General features: G+C 48.5%; 1 protein-coding gene across 5 annotated transcripts in view; it reads left to right on the forward strand.

The window, feature by feature from the left end:
- Window positions 1-20315, forward strand: part of Ubr3 (Ubr3 ubiquitin ligase) — a 164037-nt gene that overhangs the window by 40613 nt on the left and 103109 nt on the right. For all 5 annotated transcript variants that reach the window (XM_075682176.1, XM_075682177.1, XM_075682179.1 and 2 more), the window contains 5 exons: window positions 3688-4096; window positions 6586-6719; window positions 9002-9094; window positions 9569-9724; window positions 17762-17943. In XM_075682176.1, the coding sequence (XP_075538291.1) occupies window positions 3688-4096; window positions 6586-6719; window positions 9002-9094; window positions 9569-9724; window positions 17762-17943 (974 nt within the window). The remainder of the gene's footprint in view (window positions 1-3687; window positions 4097-6585; window positions 6720-9001; window positions 9095-9568; window positions 9725-17761; window positions 17944-20315) is intronic.

Consider the following 20315-nt stretch of genomic DNA (forward strand, 5'->3'; position numbering starts at 1 on the left):
CAGAATGTGTGCCAAGAGAAGGGAAGCGCTGTCGAGGACGGCAGAAGACTGGGTGGGGTGATGAAATTAAGAAATTCACGGGCGCTAGTTGGAATCGGTTGGTGCAGGACAGCGTTAATTGGAGATCGCAGGAAGAGGCCATCGTCCTGCAGTGTGCATAAATTAGGCAGCTGCTGCTGCTGATTATGAATATGCACACAACGCTCATGCTCATGGAGAGCCTTGCGAGTTGGCGCAGTGTGCCACAAGATGGTGCCAGCTGCTTCGCGTCCAGGAAAAAATAAAGCAAGAAGCAAACCACTCCTGCGCTCCCTTTCTACAATGTCCCTCTCTTCCTCATCGAGCGTGGAAATGCGCCGTAGAAGCAGCGGTAGGTGCTCTGACAAAGCGCAAAGCTGTGTTGCTTAAGACGAAGCTGCAGATTTTGCAAGACTCAAAGTACCAGCTTGCACAGTCAATGATGTTACGCCCACGAAAGGGGTTTATTGACAAGCCAGGTACAGTTAGACGCGACGGCTTTGATCAGCTGAGTGCATATTCAGATTCAGCCAGTCTGCCTACGTCGTCTTCTTCCTTCACGTGTTTTGGATGCCCCATATACTGGTGAGGTGTGAAACCACTACGCATGCAAGAGTGTCACAATATCGGCAGTTCTGAAAACCGCGAGTGCCACGATCATGAAGGCTAGAACCAGTGACCCTGCCGATGAATGTTAGCGGCTCGCTTTGTGCGCCCGGCCGAAATTCTCATGTATAAAACCAACATGATGGCAGCCGCTGACATTACTGAATTCTGGGAGCATGTTGCTACTGGCGATAAAATAGGCAGTGCTTCGATTGAGGAGTTTCCAAATGCAGATAGTATTGCCTCGTTCTGCGAAGAATCTCCAACGGGGCGATCGTTGTTGTGACAGGCGGTTGCAAATTTGGTTTCGGAGCTATGAAGGTATGTCTGGGCAGCTTTCTTTTATTTTTTGACGGTAGTCCAGATATAGTGATGATCGGTTATAAAGATAAGATTTTTCATTCCTGATACCGTTATAAGTGGACTGCACCGTAAAACACGTTGGCGGGCTTGTTGGCTGGAATCCATGACAGAATGTGTAAGTGCGACTGAACGAGGATGTGGAAAGAAACAGACCCACAGAGACAGTGATACCTTCAACTATAGATTTTTATTTGTGTGCGACAGATAAATGTATAGTACTGAACGAGTAGCAACCAAACAGAGAAAAAAAAAAGAACTCAGTGGAACATATTGCAGAACCATACACGTGTGTAAGGCATGATCAAAACATACACTGTAATAGTTACAGCGACAAACCAAGGAATTCGATATCTTTTTCTGATAGCTGTACTGAAGGCTTGCTTACACACCTTCTGTCTAATTTCGCAATATTATAGGCCTCCACGGTTCCTCTTGTCATCCTGCTGTGAGCCTTATACGAATTTGAAGTATTTTCAAATATGGGTTTGCAGCCACACTCTGGGCAGTGAACGCCTAAATGGCCTGAAATTAGTTTAGTGACATTATGTAGATGCTGTTTAGTCTCTGATTGATGCATCTGCCAGTTTGACCAACATAGGTTCTTTTACAAGAAAGGGGAACGGCATAGACAATTTTGCGAATACAGGTTACAAAATCTTTGCGATGTCAAGTAGAACATGCGTTTGTCTTACTTTTCTCGGAGTTAACCTCTTCGCATAGCTTTTGCAGACGTTCAGGGGCAGGAAAAATCAGATGCAGCCCAGACTTTCCCGCTATTCTTCTCAGATTATGCGAAATACAATGAATGTATGTCACTACAGAAACTTTCCTTGCTTAAGCAGTGCTACTGCTTCCCCTTAATGAGTTTTTACCTAGGTGAGCAGACACGACGGGTAACCAGAATATTCCTGGCACTTGGCCTTATTCCTGAAACTGGTTTCCACTTTTTGGTCGTATGACCTCATGAGAAAGTTATTGAAGCTAGATGTTACTGCAGTGAAACCTCGTTAAACCGTAGTTGGCCGGAGCTCGGAAAAAGTATGTACTAAACGGTAGTACTGCTTAACCGAAATAGCATGAGATCGCCCACTTACCTGACAAAAATGGAAGAGAGTGTGATGAAAGGGGAAAAACATGCAGTATTTATTTACTTCACGCGACAAAAGTGTTATTTTCGTTTGATGCCGCAGCGGCATAGCAGCGATGACAGTGGCCTCAAACTTACTGAAGCTGCGAGCCAGTTTTTCAAGCAGTCCCCTCTTCTCGGCAAACACTCGCATATTCCTCGTTAGTGTTGCATATTCTTCGTGCGCGGGCGCGATAGCGTTGCAGAAGTCGCAGGGCACCTTTTCATAGCGGGGTGCTGATCTTGTCGCGACGATTGCATTCATGAGGCTGACGTAACGCGCAGCTTCTGCCACTGTCGGGCCTGAATCGCCCGTGCTGTCGCTTTCTGTGTCATCCTTATTAATGTCGCTAGGCAACACTTCGACAAAACAGAGGCAACGATGGCAAAAAGTCGAACCTCGCAGCCGACATCTCTTCACAGTCGCAGCAGCGCTGCGAAGCAACTTCTTCACATTCCAAATGCCGCACACCATAGTCAACAGTAGACCCATGTCGCATGCCAGCACCAACTTCTTCGTGTCACGTTCGACAGCACGAACGATGTCTAATTTTTCTTCTATGCTGAGCACCCGGCGTCTTTTTTATCCGAGCTTCCCGATGGAGACGAAGCACCGCCATGTTTGCGCGATGAAAAGTGGAAACACTAAGTGTTAACTGATACGTACGCAATAAGCTGGTACGGTCTATGCGGATACCAAACACATTATGTTCAATAGCTGCTGAGTTGGGGATTTGACTTTACTACTTTTAAAATGAAACTACTGTTTAAGAGGGAAACGGTTTAACGAGGTTTTACTGTATTGCACATTTAACGATGTTTGAATGAGCAGAAGGAAATGGTGGGACTGGCTTATTGCCTCTCGGCTGATAACACCAGCAGACCTTTTATGACTGGCAGATGCATCGATCAGAGACTAAAGGAGCATTAATATAAGGTGACTAAATCAATATCGGGCCATTTGGGGATTCATTGTGGAGATTGTGGCTGCAAACTGATATTTAAAAATACTTCAAATTTGTATAAGGCTCATAGCAGGATTACAAGAGAAATCGTGGGGGCCTATGAAGTCGCAAAATTAGATGAAAGTTGCATAAGCAAGCCTTCAGTGTCGCTATCGGAAAAAGAGATCGAATTCTCCGGTTTATCGGTGTAACTATTGCAATGTATGTTACTCATGTCTCACGCACGTGTACAGTTCTGCGATATGTACCACTCAATGTTCTTTTTTCTCTGTTTTGTTTCTGCTCGTTCGGTACTATGCATTTATCGGCTTGTGCGAAAATAAAGATCTACAGTTGAAAGTAGCGCTGTCTGTGTGTGTCTGTTTTTTTCTATGTCCGTGTTCAGTCCCGCTTACACATTCTATCATTGATGCTAACACATTTCTCTCAAGCTTACTATTAAATTGCCATTGAAGTTTGTACATTATTGCTTTTGCTTTCGATGTACAATTGTGCATACAGTGCCTCAAGGGTATATTAGTCACGGTCGAAGACAATGCCTTTTACTTGCCAGCCTCGCTTCTCACCTGAATGAATCTCCTTTCCTTCTCCTCTGCAACCACCCTGCAGGAGGCATTCACGCAGACCTTCGTGCAGCACTACAGCCGCATCAGCCACATGCTGACTCAGTCAACCGACTCGGAGACCCTGTCCAACCGGGTGGTGCATGTGAGCGTGCAGCTGTTCTCCAATGAGGCGCTGTCGCTGCGCATGACGCGCCGGGCGCACTTGCTGCACATCATGGTGATCAGCTTGCGCGCCATGATGTCCCTCATCCTGCAGCCCAGCACCCTGCAGGAGGGCGAGCGCAACTTCCACTACGTCGTCAACTGTGGACACCGCATTGCCAAGGACCACTGCTACTGGCCGCTGGTGAGCGACCTCAACAACATCCTCACCCACCGGCCGGTCGCCATGGAGTTCCTGGCTGACACCCGCCTCCTGGACATGTGGTTCTCCCTGCTCTCCATGTTTCAAGGCAAGTTGTTTTTAACCCTTTGTGTGCCAGTGTTGCCAACAGGTGACGAACCACCCAAAAAAATTATTTTACTGTTTGCTGAGTTTCTGTTTAGAGTACAGAGTTTCTAGACAAATTTCTTTGGGCAACACTAAATGATTGGCTGCGTGCATCATTTGTTGGATAGGAACAGGAAGAGTGGATGAGGAAGAAGTTTGGAGCACGACTCGTGTTCTTTTGATGACATGGTTAGAGGAGGAAGACCAATGCAGTATCCTAGACTGCAGTGGTATCATAGAGCTGATGTAGAGAAAATACAGTGTGTACCTCTGCTTCACATCCGATGCATTCTGTCTGCACGCTTTATGTTGGCTAGGCCTCCATTAGCCTTACTTCCTTAATTGCCTTGAAGCGTGGGTGTGTGAATACAAATAGCAAATTTTGAATCGAATATCTAATTGAATAAAAAAAAAAGCCAAATATGGAATCAAATATTGAATATCATAAAATTTAACACAAACTTTTAGGCTTCCAAATTTTGTGCAAGAAACAGTGTCGCAGGTGCTCAGGATGCTGACCACATTATTTAACGAAAAAGTATTGCTTTCAAGTTTTCCTGTAGAAAACAGGAGGGAGGTTTTTTCTATCATTATGACAGGTGGTTTCTGTGGGTTATCGTCAGCTCATTAAGGGCAACCTGTGCGACAGACAAAATCAAGGAATGCACATCACATCACTCTGCAACGCTCCCGCGTGGTCGTCGATCTCGACGATAAAAGAGTTCTCAAATGGGAGGCCCATGACAAGTTCATGTGACGAGGGCCGAGATCATGCCTGCAGGTTAGGTCAATGGCTGTTGAAGCGGCGTTCAGGTTCGCCATCAACCATCTGGCAGCTACCACAAGCATGCATGCCAAGTTTGTCTGTGTGTTGCCATGTGGTAGAAAGCTCAACTGCACGAATATACGTGCTTGAACTCTGAACCTGTGTATGGGATGCAGTAGCGTACCTTCCGGTGGCTAATTGGCCCAATCTTCTTTGCACATGCTTTCGTGAGTTCCACATGCTCTGTCTTTTTTTTTGTCCCCTCTGTTTGCGTAGCGTTAATCGTTTTGACCAGTTCGATTGACCTGGTCAAACCTTGTACTGATAAAGATTGCATGCCGTGGGAATGCTGTCCATGCCAAGGCACTGGCCACAGCCAGGTCATTCACCGACAGTACCGATATTCAAAAGATTGAATATTTGAGGAATCGAATAGTAGATCTTTGATTCATGAATCAGATTATTTGAATGCTCAATATTCTATTTGAAATCGAATATCCGAGTTTTTGCGTACCCCTACTTTAAAGGAGTGATCATTGAACCCCTAAAAATGTGGTCTACTCCAAGCCACTGCAGCCACATTCCGAGTAAGGTGAGATACGGAAAGACAGGAAGCACCAAGAGGTTTGGGGTTGCTAAACGATTCCATTTAAAATTATTCCGGAATACTCTGCTGCGTTCCTTATGGGCTAGGTATAGTTTTGGGATGTGATGACATTTGATTTGCGCTTTGTTTTGCCTTTCACTGCAGCACAAGCAAAGCTGCATGTAGCAAAGTTAAGCAAGCTCTCCTGCAACTTGGCTTGCTGATATAAATTGTACGTGCAGTAGCTCCTAAAGCAGCAGATATGTATGCAGCTTCACTGGTGTGAAACAGGGAGCAGCGATGTGGTTGCTGAGAGTTGAAATCATGTTCACCTTTCAAGAACTGGCACGTGTGATTTGCACTTTGGCTTAATGTGAAAGATGACTTGTACTGTGACTACACAAACGTGCAGCATCAGAAAGCAAACTAAAGAATTAGGATAGGTTCTACAATGAAGTCGGTACTTCCAGAGCTCGACACCCATTGCACCAAGTTTAGTAGTTGCTGCTAGCTAATTCTAGCTTTTTGTGCCTGGTTTATTGATGACAACAGTAAAGAGCACCACTTATCCACCACGGTGCCTCAGTGGCTGTAGTGTTCTGCTATAGAGCGCGAGGTCACGGGTTCAATTCATGGCTGCAGTGGCCATATTCTGATGGGGTCGGAATGCAAAAAAACTCACTTACTTGGATTTACATGCACATCAAGGAAGCCCAGGTTGTCGAAATTAATCATGCGCTTCATACTACAGTGTCCCTCATAGCTTGCAAGTTGCTTTGGGATGTTTAACCCCCATAATTTAAGCAGATTTTTGAAAAAGAACTCTTAGACTGTGGGCCTGGTGTTCTATTGTTGCACGGTCATACTTGAGAGCCCACTTACAGCAAATCGTGTCCTATCAGTGCAAGGACAACTGGCAGGATTTGTAATTGTTGGTGCCCATTTCCTAGCGTGACTCATGGAGGTCACTAATACCTGCTTGCATGTGTGCATGATGCAATTGGATCCACTGTGGCCACCTGTTGTGTGTTACCTCGACTGTAGCTGATGGCAAGCTGCCTTGCCTTGCTTTGTTCTGTCTCCACGCTTTGTGAAACAGGCATGAACGTCAACCAGCGAGAGCTGACCCAGCACGTGGAGTTCGAGCCCAACACATACTATGCAGCCTTCTCAGCCGAGCTGGAGGCTTCAGCAACGCCACTTTGGGCGCTTATCTCACACCTCAAAAATGAGGTGGGTGCTATTTCTCTACATCTTAAACCTAAAGTGTTTAATGTTTGCTCATTACAATCATAACTTTGCATATTTGGCACCGTTTATTTAACTTTTTCACCTTAAAGGGACACTAAAGAGAAAAAAAGTGACCGACGATCACGTTACTTCCTAATGCGAAATTTGAGCGCAGCAAATAAGCTGTTTCACCTTTTCGATAGATTGAGGCAAAGAAATCGAGCAACACATGTATGCGCTATCACAGAATTTTTTTTTTATATTTCCCGTACTCCTGGATCATCTCGACGGCGGCGACGGTAAGCTTCTGCTTCGGCGGCACGCACCTCTGGATTCTGACGGCGACGGCGCTGGGCCTCTGCTCTGGCAGCTCGTTTAGCAGCAGCAGCAGCAGCAGCAGCAGACGGAGGACTTCCATCGGTCGTCTCGCTCATGGCTCAGAAAGAACTGGCAGATAATTTCGCAGTGGCGAACGGCAGCGGCAATTTCGGCTCGGGCGGTGCACATATACAGATCCGCTGCCACCGATCTGGCTCTCTGATTGCCACCGCACAGGGCGAACGGCAGCGGCAATTTCGGCTCGGGCGGTGCACATATACAGATCCGCCGCCACCGATCTGGCTCTCTGATTGCCACCGCACAGGGGTTGCATTGGAGGAGGAGCGAAGAAAGGAATTAAGTTCGAGCCGGCGCTTTGACAACTGGAGACTCGCAGGAAGAGGGGGGAGGGGGGCGGCGTGTACACCCAGCGGCAAACGATGGGGGCAGAAGCGCGCGCAGCAAGCGGACAACACGATAAAGGGAGGAGGGAAGAGATAGCAGCGACTGACTGATGCTGCTGACGCCGATAGTGAGTCAACCCCAGCTGCGGAGTTGGTTTCAGGGACAACGCCGCCGATGGTGACACAAACAATATGATACCCTCGCTTCCGCAGCGCTAAGAACCAGGTCTAGCCGTGGGAAGGTGGTCACGTATTCGTCGACGTGCCGGGGCCTACGTGAAATAACCGGCGCGTTGGCAACTGAAGAGCACCCTATCCGCCACACAAGAACAGGGGGGGGGGGGGGAGACCCTTTCCTCCTCTTTCTCCATGGCGGCGACGGTGTTCTATGCAGTCACGTTATCTTGACTCTCTAGCGGCGTCAGCGGCATCCAGCGGTATCAGTCGGTCGCTGCTAGCGCTGGGGGGATGAAAGGGGGGCGGAGCTGGTTACGAGGCCGACGATGACGCGAAACCCAGGAACGGACGCCAAAGAGCTGCGCTCTAAAATGATTTCTTCTGCATCAGTAAGTTACCATTCTACAACACCAAAAATGCCACTCTTCTATTGCCTACTTATAATCTTTTAGGGCCTATTTAATTATATAATGGTACAGATTGACTACATTCTGTTCTAAAAGAACCAAATATTAAACATGGAAATTTTTGGGAACCTTTACTCAGCCAAGACGGCCCAAATGCGAGCATATTTTGGAATCCCTGACGTCACACTGACGTACCGACGTCAGGGTTTCGGGGCGAAATTCAAATACTGATACTTCAACCTTTATTTCTTGATCTAATAATCAAACTATTATTCTGAAATGACTGCCTGCAGGGTTCTCAAACAGTGCTATATTAGTCTAAACCGATTTCTCATTTCGCTTTAGTGTCCCTTTAAGTACTCCATTAACTGAAACATCAGATAATTCAGACTAATTATGCATGTCCGGCCAAGATTCAATAGAGGGATTTCAGAATGAGTTGCAATACGCCACCGCTGCCACAAAGCATGCTGGTAATAGTAGTACTAACTGGGCTGAAGGGCAACTATGGTAAAGGACGTCTTATGTTTGCACCATGACAAATCCTCTCAGTCCTCAAGACTAAACAGCAGGGAGATGAGATTAAAGGATTTTGCAGTAGGGAAGTGGCAGGTGAAAAGACATCTCCTTCAACTTGTCCTTAAGCTTCACTGGAAAAATCCACAGTGGTATTGTCTTTGGCCTTCTTTTCAATGTTCAATGGGAAAGCAGCAAGGTCTAGTACTGTCATCATGGTGCTGGCAGGGCTGTTTCACATGCATGTGTGTAGCGAGATCGGCCTATCGAAAGCCCCGAAGCACAGTTCTTGTCTGGTTCCTAGTCTATGAAATGGGGGTTGCTTTTATGTGATGATGTGGTTAGCGATCTGTTCTCGCAGTCATCAGCACTTTAATGTCTTGACTTGGGTTGTGGCTGCTCTCCTTTTTGTGAGCCAAGAAGTGCTGCAATGCTGATGGTTGGTTGCGTTCTTTTTCTGCAGGAAACTTTGCCTCTGTCTAAGAACGTCCTTGAGAGGTGCCTCACAGCACTGGAGGATTTCTTTGACAGCATTGGCTTCAAGAAGGATGATACAGTAAGTTTCTGAGGGGTGGTTGGGGATTTTGGTAATGATGATTCTGTTGTCTTACGGTGGCTTAGGCTGGGCTGATAGGAATTCCAAAGCTTTAATCACGCTGTGATCTGATTTTTTCTTTCTTTTTTTTTTGGCAGAGCTACACTTCTAATTCTTGAGAGTGCCTTCCATTAATAAACGCAGCCATAAGTGTCCATTCTCTCAAGGTGCAGGATGTGCATTCAGTTTTTATGAGTGAAATTCTCACAGCAGTGAAATGTCACAGCTGTGACAGTGGATAGTTGTTCGTTCTTTGTTGTTGCACTCCTACATCATCACCCTTTATGTTCGTTATCAAAAATTTTTCGCTGACAGCATTTGCGGGACTAGCCTTGTGATATTTAAACAGGGCTAAATCTTGGGACTGCCCTGGCCACTTTCATTTTTTCTACTAGTGTGCTAGCTCTTTCATTATTTTCATTATTTTTCCTGCAGCCTAACCCGTACCAGGTGTCATTCCACTTGCCCCTGCACCGGTACTATGCGGTGTTCTTGTGCCAGGCAGTGACGAGGCAAGGGGCCACGCTAGTGGAGCTGCTGCCAGACACTGATGTCCTGATGACCCTAATGGCACACCCTCTACAAGCCATGGTGCGCTTTCGGTATTTCCGTGCTTCCACCCCTTGTCCATAGTTTGTGGCTCCTCCTTCACCTGAATCCATGAGAGTGTGCTTGTAATGAGACCTTTCATATTACCAAGTGTCAACACGTGAGAAGAAGGAAACCAAAGGGCTTGCTTTTTATTTTTATTTTAGTGACTTCCATATGAAGCCAACAGTCTATGTAGCCAGGAATAATGTAGGATGAAGCACCTGTGTTTTCTTTTTCATTTGAAATGTTGGCATAATAAAGAACAAGGGAAATGAAGTAGAAACAAAAAGAAAAATGAATTTGGTAGAATAGCATATTGTCAGACTGTGTCCAGTACATCCCATAAAGCAGAAAGTCGTGCATGGGCACGGAAAGTTGAAAGGATTTGCATCTTCATCTAAATGCATCTTTCCATCTACCGTAGTTACTCTAATGTAATGTGACCGCAATTGTAACATGAGGGTCTCCTTTCCAGTCCCGCGAAAAAAAAAAAAAAAGACTAAAACCGTGAAAGTAATGCGTGATGAGCGGGTAAAGAAATTTCACCTTTATTCAAGGAATCACTATTCAGAACTTACTTCTCCGCAGTCATCATCGTAGTCTGAGATGAAGACAGAGCTTGGGTGTTTTCTCAGGCGATCACTTTTTGGATGTAGAAGTTTCACTTTTGTGAAATATTGCGCAACTCGTCCTCGAACAGGTCACCGAACAAGGGTTTCTGGTGCTCTGCCAAGCTCACAATCTCTACGCAGTACCAAGAGCGCTTTCAGTCATATACTTCGAAAGGTTCGGCACTGGGTCTAGCCGAGCCTCACGAAAGTGAAACTATTTTCGAAAGTGATAACCTGAGATCAAGTCATCTTCCGTGCCATTGAGCTCATTTGAAATTAAGCACTTCTTCAGAGACCGCGCAACCATTTTATTTGGGGAAAATACCAGGCCACTACGAGGTCCAGACTCCTCCTGACCGGCCTCGCATTTAAAGAGGGCTTCCGGCTGGTACCGCTATCCGCAAATCATCAGCCTGTGGACGCCGCGCCATGGAGTTGCAGCGGAGTTTGACAGCTCCTTAGCCAATAAATTGCTCGTCTCTCAAAGCGGGCATCATACCGAATGTGCTGCGTCATCACCATAACGTTGCGAATAAACGGTCTAAGCATGAAAGGCCACAGGGTACTGCAGCACCGTAACCGTAACACCAGTCACAAAAACAGCGAAAATGGCTTCGATTCGAACAAAAAGCAAATTGCAAAAGAAAGATGCAGGTTGCCAACGTAGTGCTAAAGGGACTCTAAAGTGAAGAATGATTTCTTCTGCATCAGTAAATTACCGTTCTACAACACCAAAAACACAACTTTTACAACGATAAGATGTTTGGTAAGCCAGAAATAGCGCAAGAACGAAATACGGGTGGCGACGCCTACTTAAGTTCCCGCACCTGTGGGCTGTGACGTCTCGGATTTTGATGGCATCTTCTAGGGCCTACTAATTACATATAGCGTTACAGAGTGACTACATTGTGTTCTAAAGGAACCAAATATTAAACATGGCAAGTTTTGGGAACCTTTATTCAGCCAACGTGGCCCAAATGCGAAAACATACTTTGGAATCCCTGACGTCACGCTGACGTACCGGCGATGGGGCTAAAAAATTCGAAATGCGAAATTCAAATACTGATATATGGACCTTCATTTTCTCATCTAATAATCAAACTATTTTTTTGAAATGACTGCCTGCAGGGTTCTCAAACAGTGCTTCAATAGTCTAAACTGATTTATTGTTTCATTTTAGTGTCCCTTTAAGTACCGCAGTATTTTGATTATTTATTTTAAAATGGTCATTTTCGCAGTTACAATTGAACCTCGCAGTAACGAAATCTGTGGGGAATGCGAAAAAATGTGCTTTTGTGAAAATTTTGTTGTTGCGAAATGAGACAGCACAGATAGGTAATGCATCACAGTATGAAACTTTACTGTCAAAATTCCATTAGCCTACCTTGGCAAGCTTACTTGAGGATATAGAACCGCATTGCTGACAGTACAGAGTGTGCCGCATGCGTTGGATCAGCACTGGCAGCACTGCCATGGAGTGGTATTCTCAGTCAATTGCTTTCGGAGGTACAAACACTTTGCCGAGATTCTGCGTAGCTCGGCACCAGACAGAACAGCAGTCCAAGCATGCAGCAGCATTTGTCCAGCATACACTGTCGCCCGTAGGCGCCTACGCGTCCTGTGCCGAACAAGAAAGGGATCGTATCTCGTATACCCAAAGGCACTTGACCGAGATTAAGGCCCCTTCGCACAAACCTACTTCTGGTGCCAAATCGACATGTATACCCGGGCGATCGCTCAATCACGGCCCGATGCATGGCACTCCATGCTGCGACCACCATCGCAAGTAGCATAAACAATTCCGCGTCGGTGGGCCGTAGATGTTCTTGTTCTTGCTCCATTTTTCTCACCAAGGTGCGTATTTTGCACTATACTAGATGTGCATGCAAAAACAGTCATCGCATGTTGGTAGCAACACGTGTGCCACTTCGAATAGGCGGTCATCAAACAAGATGGTGGCCATGACGTGTTTCCGGCGTGATGGCTTCCGGTGCTTGGTTGTTTTTGCAAACAATAATGGCAGCACCCATGCAAGTGTAATGTCGTGGTATTTTACGCAATTTTAGTGCAAAGCAATCGCATTTGTGTAACAAGAATGTGATGCCTACTCGGGCATAATCTTCGTTGGCCCGCCAGGCTTGGTGGCCTGCCTGGCTCGGTAGGCAACATTGGTCACCACACCAATAAACACCGATGAGCACAGCTGCTCGGTGGTCAGTCATTGTTCATCACCGCCACGCTGTGGAGCGTTTGTCTAACGGAGGGTGCCTAGCCCTGCCTCGTTCACGAACGTGGGTGGATCATGACACTGGTGAAGAGTACCCACGGATTGTCCCATGCAGCCACTAGCGGCAAAACACCGCCTCCTGTTGCTGCCACCGTGCTGCTATATCGAAGGATCGAGCCGTTCGAGGGAGATGGGTCTGCCTAGCCAGTTTACGAGGAGCAAGTCCACGTGCTCTTCTGGGCAAACGACACACCCGAGGCCAACCAGCGGCACATTTTCCTGGCCAGCCGCGGGACCTGTGTCTTCAGTCTCCTGCTCGACCTTCTGAGCCGACCTTCTAAGCTGCTCGCCATACTGCGCTCGCATTTCAAACCAGCACCGTCCACACTAGTGGAGCGTTTCCGCTTCAACAACCGGAGCTGCCGGGAAGGAGAGACCCCCGGGCAGTTCGTTGCCGCGCTACGAGGGTTAGCGAGTGCCTGCACCTGCGGGAACCAACTGGACTCGCTGCTCCGGGACCGTTTCGTCTGCGGCATCAACAAAATTGCCATGCAGACGCGACTCCTGGAGCTTTCCGACCCCTTGCTGGATGACGCCGTGAAGGCAGCGCTGGCAATGGAAGCTGCCTCCTAGGATGCCGGCGAGATCGCCCATGCGGCTGGCCCACCATCGGTGCAAGCGGTGGTCAATAAGTTGATGACAAAGGGCAGTGCCTGTGGTCGCTGTGGTGGTGCCCACTCCCCCACACAGTGCCAGTTCTCTCAAGCACAATGTTTCACGTGCGGGAAAACTGGGCACCTGGCACGGGTATGCCGAAGGGGAAGGACGAACAGCAAATAGCAGCAGCAACCTGGTTCAAACCCAGGTACCACACAAGCCCATGGCCAGGGTAGCCGTCGCAATGGTACGCAGTGGGAGCAGGCTCGAGTTCTTCAGCGGCCAGGCTCCATGTCGTGGCTGAGGCCCCGCTGATTTTCGACATGTGGTGCACAGGCTTTGTTCCGTCGTCTGTGGTGCCACACATGCTGACCGTCGAAGTCTGTGGGCACTCCATTTCCATGAAGCTGGACACAGGGGCCAGAGTGTTAGTAATGGCCGGGAAACTCTTCAAGCATACTTTCCCTGGCATGTCCGTCGAGGCTTCGGGTGTGATGCTGCACAGCTACTCTGGGCAGCTCTCCCAGGTCCAGGGTCAGGCCTAGGTCAGCATTCGCTTTGGTGACAGTGAGGCAACCCTTCCCCTTTACTTAACCAAGGGGTCATCGCCGACGCTGCTGGGCCAAAACTGGATTCATGCACTAGGTGTTCGTCTGCCAGAGTACCAGGAAGCCAGCCTGCATGTGGTGAAAGAAGTCCCCAACCTCCTGACCGAAGTCCCTGTTCCAGCCAGGGGTGGGCACATTCACGGCATGACGGCTGGCATCTATGTACCTGAGGGAGTCTGGCCATGTTTTTTTTTTCAAGCCTCGCCCACTGCCGTTCGCCCTGAAGGACAAGGTCACCCAGGGGCTGCAACGGTTACAGCGAGAGGGCATCCTGGTGTCCCTCAAGATGTCTGAATGGGCCGTTCCCATCGTACCAGTCCTCAAGTGAGACAGCAGTCAGGATCTGCAGGGATTTCAAGGTTACCATCAATCCTGTCGCTACCGTCAAAAAGTACCCACTGCCCCGGATTGAAGATCTCTGGTCAGCATTGTCCGGTGGACAGAAGTTTACCAAGTGCGACCTCAGAGATGCTTACCAGCAGCTGGTGCTCCAGGATGCCTCCCGGAAATATGTCAATATTGACAACTTTGGGGCTCTTCCAGTACACGCGCTTACCATTTGGTGTGGCCTCAGCCCCAGCCATATTTCAGAGGGAGATGGACAACCTCTTCAGGGGCATGAGGCATGTAGCGGTGTACTTGGATGACATTGTGGTTACTGGCAGTGGCGACGGGGAGCACCTGCAGAACCTGCACAACGTCCTGGCACGACTGCAGCTCAAGCTCAAGCTGGAAATGCATTTTCCTGGCCCCCAGTGTTGAGTACTTGGGACATGTCATTTCCCAGGCTGGCCTAGCCCCGGCTCCCCGCAAAGTTGATGCTGTGCTCAAAGCGCCTAAGCCCCAGATGAAGAAGGAGCTTCAAAGCTACCTCGGCCTCATCAACTTCTACAGGAGTTTCCTGCCGATCCTGTCGGAGCCTACAGCCACTCCATCTTCTGCTTCGAGATGGTCAGCAATGGGTCTGGAAGAAGGAGCAGGACCGGGCCTTCCAGCGCAGCAAGGAGCTAATCACCAAGGCTCCAGTGCTGGTACACTTCGATCCTGCCAAGCCTGTCGTCCTGATCGTAGATGTGTTGCCGTACAGCGTGGGAGCCGTCCTGGCACACTGGGACAAGGATGGCCAGGAACGCCATGTGTTGTTTGCTTCTTGTCAGCTTCATGCTGCAGAGCAATGCTGCAGCCAGCTGGACAAGGAAGGCCTGGCCCTCATGTTCGGTGTTGAACGCTTCCACCAGTATCTGTGGGGCCGGAAGTTCGAGGCGGTCACGGACCACAAGCCGCCGTTGGTGCTGCTGGAGCCTGACAAGGCAGTTCCCGTACAGGCATCACCTCGAGTAGTACGCTGGGACTTGAGGCTGGCAGCTTACAGTTACCAGCTGGTTTACTGTCCAGGAAAGGACCTGGCACCTGTTGATGCCCTGAGCCGCCTGTCCCTGCCAGAGGTGGTCCCTGATGCTGTTTCAGAACCTGCTGAAGTGTTCATGCTGGAGCACGCATACCCGAAGGCACTTTCCAGGTCTGCAATATTGCAAGAGACCAGCCGGGACCGAATCCCGTCTCAGGTGGTTAAGGCGGTGTCCCATGGGAGGAATTGGTTCAGCAGGCTTATAGCCACAAGGCCGCCGAGCTGAGCTTGCAGCAGGGCTGCCTACTGTGAAGTTCCAGGGTGGTGATCCCATAAAGTCGCCGGTCCAGGGTCCTGCAGTTGCTGCATGTAGGTAATCCTGGCATGGAAAGGACCAAGATGGTGGCCCAGTCCTATGTTTTGGGGCCTGGCCTGGACCAGGACATTGCTGACATGGTGCAGAGCTGCCAAGTTTGCCAGGAGCATCAGCGGGCCTCGCATCATGTGTAAATCACTCCCTGGCCGTTCCCACAGAGACCCTGGTCCCGCCTTCGTGTAGATTTTGGGGGACCCTTAAAGGGCCATTATAACTTCCCGGTGGTGGTGGACGCCTTTTCGAAGTGGGTGGATGTTCTACCTGTCACCACTCCATCAGCAGGCATGACCATTGCAGTGCTACGACAGGTCTTTGCCGCCCAGGGGTTGCCGTATGTCATCGTATCTGACAATGGTCCTGCTTTCGCCATACCTAGCCTGGCTGACGAACGGAATTCGCCGATGATGGTTCCGCCATACCACCCTGCTTCAAATGGTGCAGCCGAGCGGGTGGTGCAAACTGTCAAGGACAAGCTTAAGAAGAGCCAGACTAGGGATTTCTGGACGCACATTGCCTGGATACTGTTCCAGTACCAGACCATGCCCCACGATGTCACTGGCCGTGCCCCCTGTGAGCTCCTGCTACGTCAGATGGTCAAGGTACCCTTGAACGTCTTGCATCTGGACCTCCGATCTACAGTGCTCCTGAAGCAGCTGAAGAAGAAGCTGGCTGCTGACAGAGGGTGCCGTCGCGGGCCTTTGCTGGAGTCGGGAGCTCCAGTTTTTGCCAGGAACTTCCATCCTGGCCCACCCTGGTCTGACGGACAGGTGGTGTCTCCTGCCAGCGCCTCATCGCTGCTTGTGCACATGTCAGACGGGGCCACGTGGCACAGACACGCTAACCATGTTAGGCCTTGCTTATGGACCTGGCTAGCACCCTCGACTACCACTTCAGAGTTCCAGCCCACAGGAGGACCAGTGGCAACACCAGTCACTTCCAGCGGAGCACCGCCCACCTCGAAGGCGGCAAGCGTTGCCAGTGGTGCGGTGCTCGTTGGGCTGGTGTCAAGTCCGGCACCACTCACAAGGCTGACCACTGTGACGGACCCTCCGGACGAAGCGAGGCTGGCTCAGGCAGCACATAGCATTGCCACACCCAGCCCGTCAACACCGGTGCCCGGGTGGAGTACTCAACCACGGAAGCCGCCAGACCATTACTCACATGGATAGCAGGCACCGTCGACTTGGCTGGGATGGTGGCAGAGCCTCATGCTCTGAACTTGGGCGTTTGTTTCTTTTAGTTAACAAACTTGAGGTAAGGGGGTGTAATAAGCATGTGGCGCCCCCTCGGGCATAATCTTCGTTGGCCTGCCAGGCTTGGTGGCCTGCCAAGCTCGGTAGGCAACATTCGTCACCGCACCAACAAACACCGATGAGCACAGCTGCTCGGTGGTCAGTCATCATTCATCACCACCACCCTGCAGAGCGAGCATCTGTCTAACGGAGGGTGCCTCGAGCCCTCCCTCGTTCACGAACCCGGGTGGATCGGGACAATTTAAGCACACTTTGGGGCCTGTAGTCTTGTGCAAGGAGGTAATATGCGGGTCTACGATTTGGGAAATTTCGTTGATGAGGGATTGTGGTACAGCAACATTTCGTTGTCGAGAGGTACGAAATGCACTGAATTCTATGGGTGTTCGCCAGGGATATGAAAATATTTCATTGTCGCGAGAATTTCATAGTTGCGCGATTTTATTTCGCTGTTTTCGACTGTATTTGAAACCTGCATTACTGTATTTAGCTGTACTTGTACGCAAGGGTCAAATTCAAGCAACAAAAATCATGAAAGAAAAAATCATGTTACAATTGAGTAAATACGGTAACTTCTTAGTAAAAATAGGAAGTGAGTTGTTAGATATTTTGGAAGCAGTTCGAGTGAAATTGGCAAGAGAGATAATCTAAAATGGAGGTGACAAGGGTGTTGTAACTGTGCGTCATGTCCCGAGGCATTTGGCAACCATGGAAAATGCCCTGCTTTTGTTGGCGTGCTGCATATCTTGACTGCTTTCTCACTTCATAGATTTCTAAGGGGGCATGACTTTTTGCATTGCTTTGCTCTGCTGCTGCTTTTATGTGGCACTTAGTACAAATATTTCTTTGTTTAACTTAATTAGTGTTTTGAGGATCAAAACACTAATTTCAGGATCAAATTTCAAGATCAAGCATCAGGAATAGGCATCTGTAGCATTAATGTGCTTCTTTACCGTGCAGGTGTCGTTCCACGAAATATTGTGTGGCCTCTGGGCGCGCAATGGACTGCAGATCAAGGGCCAGGCCATGACGTACATCCAGTGCCACTTCTGCAACTCCATGGTGGATGCCGATCTCTTTCTGCTCCAGCTGTGTGCCACCCATCTTGATCCTGACTGGTTCATTTCTGCGGTCTTTCAGAGGTATGTGCATGTGAGCTTTCGCACGATGAGAATGCTTTTCTTCAGGAGTCTGTGAAGCAGCAAGATGTTGAGGCCTAACTGTACATTGGCTTTGTATGTAGAATTGAATAGCAAGCATTTTGGCTTCTCTAAACATTTGTGATGTGCAGCCTATAAAAGTTGGACATAACACAGATAGCAAACATCTGCCACTATTGGTTAACTTCTTTAATCTAATTTCTGGTTTACAACTAACTGCCTTGTGCACCTTGTGGTCGGAGGTGAGTGGTGTACTGCAGTTTGCGATTTTTGGTACTGTTTCCACCTGGATAATTTGCCACCAACACAGCCAATTTTTACTTCACAGTGCTTATAAGCTTCATCGCAAGTGCTGTGGTACAGTTAAACCTCGTTAATTCGACCCTCGTTATTTCGGAAAATTTGATAATTCAGACTCGTCCTCTGGTCCTGGCAGGCGAATGCATTATTTAATGCAATGAAACTCTTGTTAAGTCAGGCGTATTTGGCCGCACCTTGGTTAATTTGCACAACTCTCAGAACTCGGAGAGCACGGAGCGCTGCAAATGTGCGCCACAAAAAAGCAAGAACGGCGTTAGCGTCCACCAAAACGAAGCGGCGGAATTCGCATTGCCATAGTCATCAGTGGAAATCGTATGTGAATGACTGCAATGCCAGAACCCGTCATGCCTATTTGTGCCTTTACGGGGTCTTTGGAACCGAAAATCGACCCAAAATACGAATTTAAAATTTTTATATTTCCACGTTTCTGATGCGTTTCCGCACCTATCTCCGAAATTTGGTTACAGAATACTGTGCATTTGTTCCGTTATCGAGACCTAAAGATGCGGGTCTGCAAGCGTCGCCCTTTAAATTGGGGACAAATCTTGCCCGATTTTCGTCGCGCATAACTCGATAGCTACGCGTTGTGCCAATGCCATTTTGGTTCATTCGAAAGCTCACATTTCTGGCTTTTTTTTATTTGTCAGTCGGCAACATTGCCTGCTCTATGGTCACAAAAAAAATAACAGCAAGAGAAATGCGCCGTGCATGCTACTTTTGGCCAGTTTGAGCATGTGACCAAGATACCAAGTAGTTATTGGCTCCAAGGACCATGAGCGCCCAGACGACGATAACAGCCGCCATTTTGTTGTACTCTCACGAGTGCGAATAGCTGCCATTTTGTCGTCTCGCGAGTGCAGCGCTGGACATGCAGGAGGTCCGACAAAGTTTCGTTTCATCGATCGTTACGGGTGGAAACGTGTAAAATGCAAGAGACTTCCGAAAGTGACTCTGTCATTGCAGCCGGCACAGGATACCCGGCAGCTCGCTGCTGAAATACCGCCGCCTAACGTCGACGCCTCAACTGCTCTGCTGGATTGCGTATCTCCAGACACATGTGCCACTTGCGTAAGAATTAACATGGCTGTCATAACTGAACAGGAAGTGGATAAGATAAGACTGCACGAGGGAGCTACCGTTCAACAAGATTGCATCTACGCTGGCCACAGAGCAAAAGATTCACCGTTTTGTTGAAGCTTGGACTGCTGATAGTGCGGTATGCAACAGCCTCAGTCACGAAGCCTGCTGCTCCGTACATTGTCGTCGGACTTGCAGCAGTTAACAATCTTCTCGGCGTTTTCTCGTGTAGTACTTGTGGTGGTTCTGCGTAGCTAGTGCGGAGCGATCAGGATTACGGTCTCGCTACTAAACTGACTGTGGTTTGCGAGATCTGCGGTGAAGTTGCACCAAGATAGAGCTTGTGGAAAATTGAGGGCCCTAGGACGTGTAATCCTTTTGAAGTGAACGTATTCACAGTGCGTGCTATGTTGTCGACCGGCAATGCCCAAACAGCCATGAATGATACCTGGTGCCTGCTGATGGCTTTTGGTGCCATTTTTTTCATATGTTCTTTCAATGTTTCACTTGTAAAATGTTTTTTGTTGTTTTCTCAAAACTGCAATTTTGGCGATGATGCCATATTGGAGGTGCATTATCTCTGCTTCTACTTGTTTTTTTTCCAGAAAGGCAAAGCTTTTCAGAGTGCAAATTTTTGAAGTAAGGTTGCATTTATTAGAAAATTTGTAAAGTATGTTTCTGTTTTTAGCAACGTTACGTCTCAACACCACAAAGGTGTCAATTAGACGTTTGCCACGTGTCAAACTACCACCCCTTCTATCCAGACGTCAATGCAGCTTGGATGCTGACTGTTGAGGAGTCCCATGACAGGTGCTCACCCCACCATTACCTGGAAGACCGAGAAAAGGATGAAAAGGAGGGGGATAAGGACGACGAACTGGGTGTCACCGGTTGCTTTCTTGCCACAGATTCCATACCAGTCTCTTTGGAGGCGGAGTTACGGCGGGTTTTTGCGA

The sequence above is a fragment of the Dermacentor variabilis genome, chromosome 2, assembly GCF_050947875.1.
Source record: "Dermacentor variabilis isolate Ectoservices chromosome 2, ASM5094787v1, whole genome shotgun sequence".
Taxonomy (NCBI): domain Eukaryota; kingdom Metazoa; phylum Arthropoda; class Arachnida; order Ixodida; family Ixodidae; genus Dermacentor; species Dermacentor variabilis.